Here is a 4098-nt window from a genome sequence, read left to right on the forward strand (position 1 = left end):
TCTTCTCCTTTCTCACTCCACAAGCTCCTTCAACTGACTTATCTTTTGAGTGTCTGCTTCGTCTCGTCGTCGGTGCCATTTTCTAAGCTCAAAACTTTGTCGCAAAAGATTAGTGCTTTCCTGCGAGAAAAATCAGTTGGGAGAGGGAGGAAAACTACCGATCGTCCCTGTTTTCTGTTTTTTTTTAAAAAAAAATTAAAGTGAGGGGTAGTGTTGGGTGTTTAAATCATTTTAGGGGCATTTTGGTAAACTGACCGAAATAGGGAGTTGTAACAAACAACAAGCTTATGTATTTAGAACAAAGAATTCCTGAAACGGGGACTGAAGAGAAATTCATGTTTGCTATTGGGGATTTATCACAAATTCTCCCTTTATTTTTTAACCACCCCTTATATTTAAAAAAATCCAACAAATATTATATTTTAAATAAAAACACACATTTTTTCCCTAAAAATTGTTGTTATATTAAAAAATTGTGTATTATTTCTTTTTTTCATATTCGAAGAACGGCCAAGAAAATAGTCCAATTCTTAGCAAAATTTTCTTGTACCTCCCCTGCACCTTTTATCTGGGTGCCTGGGAGTTTTCCGTTGATCAACCTCAAAACGAAATACCTTACGTTCCAGTAATAAATTGTTACAAATTTCTCGTGAAAAAATGTGTATTACATCTGATTTTATGAAGGATATGCGTGTAACAAAGTGGAATTATTTATGATTTATAAATAAACAAACAAAAAAGATCTGAAAAAATAATTTACTGTTCCATTATTGCAATTCCATCATAATGAAGGTTCCACCAACCTGGGACCATATTGCATATTAATTCAATAATAATCCTCTAAATCTCAATAAAAATAATGAAAAAATATAAGCAATTATCAAAGAAAAAAATAAGATGATTGTCATTATTATGAAAGAAAATGACTGGACCTGCACCATTAAGGGCACTTTAATCATCATTAGGTCTACTTAATCATGTGATTATCATCAATCATTGTAGTAGCAAAACATCACCATCCTTCATTCAAACAAAAACAAACCCAAAACTCTTGGATTTCAGGTCCATTTACAAGACTGTTTGATGGAACTCTAAAAACATACCAAACCAACCAAACATTATTCTACAATCTTGACTCGATTCATCTGCGAATTCGAAATCGAGCCCCGATCGGACTAACAACAACACATCTAAAAATCGATGGAAACGGGATTAGTTTTATTGGATCCTAAGAAAGAGGGGTCATGAAGTACAATAAACATAGTCGGACTCCATACTTTCCAACCCTTCTTCCTCCTCCAACATCATCTCCTTGTCGCGGCAATCGCTGCTGCAGAATGCTTTCTCGCCCCTGAAACATTTCAGACGTTAGAACATAATCGAAGAGGCCTACGGTAATATACATGGGAATAGAAAGAAGGGTATATAGTGAGGGAAATTGCTCCTCCTTAGCATCTGACTGAAATTCTTTGCAATTTCCATGATGAACTTATATTCGAAAATCCAAAGAGTTTGTTCCCTACGATTTTTTCGACTTTTGTTTAGACCATATAAACATAAAGTTCTTAAATTTGATTGTCCACTTAGATCAAAATGTAGGTACCACCATGATTCTCCATGCTATTTACAACAAGAACATAATCACTATCATACATGAATCAAATCGATTAAAATTTAACAGCATGAGATAACAATTCCATTGTTCTTTCAAGCTTGAGATGACATTGGCAAAACAATTATCAACTACACAATGCCAAGACATATACATGATTCATGATCATGAAACTTATCGAAAAGAAATCGAATTGAATTAGTAGAAATAACTGAAAGCACATAATGTGAGCTAACCTGTACATGTAAATATCTTTGCCTTGCCCAAGATTCCTCTTGCAATTGTAGCAAAAACTGAGGAAACTCTCAGAGGGGTAACTCATGGACCAATTCGACGAAAACCCGCTCCCTTTCCTCGAATCCGTAAACTTGACAACTCCACTGCAACTCTCAACAATGCAATCATCAAATATATGAGTTGTTTTAGGGTTCGGGCCGTGAGATATCACACATGTGTAGTCCTCTAAAAGCTCCATCTCAGTAGCAGATAAGCTACCAAAAGCACCGGGATTCAAAGAAGTGAAAGGCGACTTCTTGATGGGAGACGGGGAAAACCGGGGTGAAAATGAACCTACATGAGAATTCCGAGTCTTGATCCCGAAATCTCCGGGAGACATGGGTGAATCAGCAGGGGAGAAGACAGGGGGAAGCAAGGGAGGGACTTGGATCTTTAACTGGGAACCTATGAGAACCGTCCGGCTATCGAGTTTGGACACATTGGGGTCCGATTTCTCGTCAATCAGAACATCAATAAGGCCAAGACCAACCTTCCCTGAATCCAATTTCTCCCAAAGATTCTTAGTTTCCGATTTAGGAGTTTTGGGGGTGTGTGCTTCAGACCAGAAGGGGTTTCTCAGAGCTGAAAATGGCTTGCTATCAAGAATTGAAGTTGGACTACTCATTATGGGTTCAGTTTCAGAGGAACCCTTTGACACAAAATCAGTGAACAGCTTAGGTGAACTGAATATCGAGGAAATCCGATGCCTATAATTGTTATTCGGAGATTGCAAAGGTTCATAATCCGCCATTGCAGAAGCTTGTTCTTAAATAGTCCCCAAGATTCCTAACGATCTGTATATATATGCATACAGAAGAAAAGGGAAAGATCTTGATTTTCACTCCAAAATGTCTGGATGAGAAAATGAAACACAGAGAGGGATAAGGAGAATACACACCTGAGATTGTTCAGAAGTATACGGAAATCCTGCCGGCCAATTTTCGTAGCAAAAACAAAGGCAAAAACGCCAAGAACAACACTGTTTTGGGTACAAAAATCACGGGTTCAACACAATGAAAAACAAAAACTCAAGATTCAGAACTCCATTCCATAATCAAACCACAAAAGACTCAATCTTTCACAAAACCCATCCATTACAACACCCCAAATCCACTCCACCGAGCTGCCTCGGAACAAATTCAGAAGCCAAGAAAAAGGGCCTTTGAGAAAAAGGGAAGTTTTCAGTCCTTTACCCGAATTTTTCGTAATTGTTCTCTAATTACCCTGAGCAAGAATCCCTTCTCCTTATAAGAATCGACATACAAACCCACCCCAACAGTCATCACCAGTGCCAGACAATTAATACATACAAACAAAAAATATTTCATAAAGCTTTCTTTTTTTTTTTCCTAATCTTTTTTATTTTCTTTACAATTTTTCTCTCAGCCTTGTTTGTTTTCTACCCACTACTAATATTATTTCAGCTAAAATGGTCTTTTTCCATCATCATCACAAAAAGATTCAATATTTACATGTAGAAAAGACAAGACCCATTACACCAAAAATACCTGAAAAAATTCAAGAAAATCACTCCCCTTTTGCAAGTGGGTGCCCTTTTTTTCCTTCACACACACAGCAAAAAGAAAGAAAAAAAAAACCCCCTTAAATCCCTTTTTCTCCTCTTTCTGAGAATTTAATTTCTTGCCCACGGGAATAATTGGAAAAAGAAAAAGGCGTACGATTTCCCAACGTGCCTGTGCATGGAAATCAGTGGTTTCAAAGAATCGACATCTCTTTACTCCACAAATGGCAGTTTCTGTGCAGAATGAGAACTTACTCACCACTCTCTGTCACTCTCTCTCCCTCTTGGGTTCCCCCTTAATTACTGGCCAACAGAGCTCTATTTTCCGCTATTTATTTCTCTCTCACACGCACATTTTCACACTCCAAGTGTGTGTGAGTGTGTGTGTGGGAATATAACTATAAAGCAACCAAACCCACAAACACAGACTACAAAACAAGTGGGTAGCACCGTAGGCTGACTACACTAGCTTTGACTCTCCTACACACTCACACAAACAGTGCTTATCTTTCTTTTTATATTTTTTCCCTTGAAAAATAGTCATGTTATGTAAGATAGTCTCACATATCTATAATGATTCGAGTTGATCTGACCTATAATTATAACGAAAAATAATATTTTTGATACAGGAAATAGTTTTTCTTAGCTTGAGTCAAATATGAGATTCGTCTCACAAAATCGATCAGTG

At 37.2% G+C, this 4098-nt stretch overlaps 1 protein-coding gene across 3 annotated transcripts; it reads right to left on the bottom strand.

Annotated features, from left to right (window-relative positions):
• Positions 1 to 947: 947 nt before the first annotated feature.
• LOC140874768 (FCS-Like Zinc finger 8) lies at positions 948 to 3786 on the bottom strand. 3 transcript variants are annotated; one of them, XM_073278156.1, is made up of 4 exons: positions 3583 to 3786; positions 2787 to 2867; positions 1849 to 2682; positions 948 to 1351 (listed from the first exon to the last, which is right to left on the bottom strand). In XM_073278156.1, the coding sequence occupies exons 3-4, from the start codon at positions 2637 to 2639 to the stop codon at positions 1243 to 1245; spliced, it is 900 nt and encodes a 299-aa protein (XP_073134257.1). In that variant the 5' UTR covers positions 2640 to 2682; positions 2787 to 2867; positions 3583 to 3786; the 3' UTR covers positions 948 to 1242. The 3 variants fall into 3 exon arrangements, with proteins under 3 accessions (XP_073134257.1, XP_073134258.1, XP_073134256.1); XM_073278157.1 differs by having other exon boundaries at positions 3568 to 3786; XM_073278155.1 differs by having other exon boundaries at positions 3397 to 3786.
• Positions 3787 to 4098: the final 312 nt, after the last annotated feature.

The sequence above is a fragment of the Henckelia pumila genome, chromosome 1 (assembly GCF_033568475.1).
Source record: "Henckelia pumila isolate YLH828 chromosome 1, ASM3356847v2, whole genome shotgun sequence".
Classification (NCBI taxonomy): domain Eukaryota; kingdom Viridiplantae; phylum Streptophyta; class Magnoliopsida; order Lamiales; family Gesneriaceae; genus Henckelia; species Henckelia pumila.

Excerpts from the sequence above, each read along its gene's own strand:
- LOC140874768 (XM_073278156.1), bottom strand. The coding sequence starts at position 2,639 with ATGGCGGATTATGAACCTTTGCAATCTCCGAATAACAATTATAGGCAT. Across the intron at positions 1,352-1,848 it reads AAAGATATTTACATGTACAG|GGGCGAGAAAGCATTCTGCA; the intron begins GTTAGCTCACAT and ends GAAATGTTTCAG.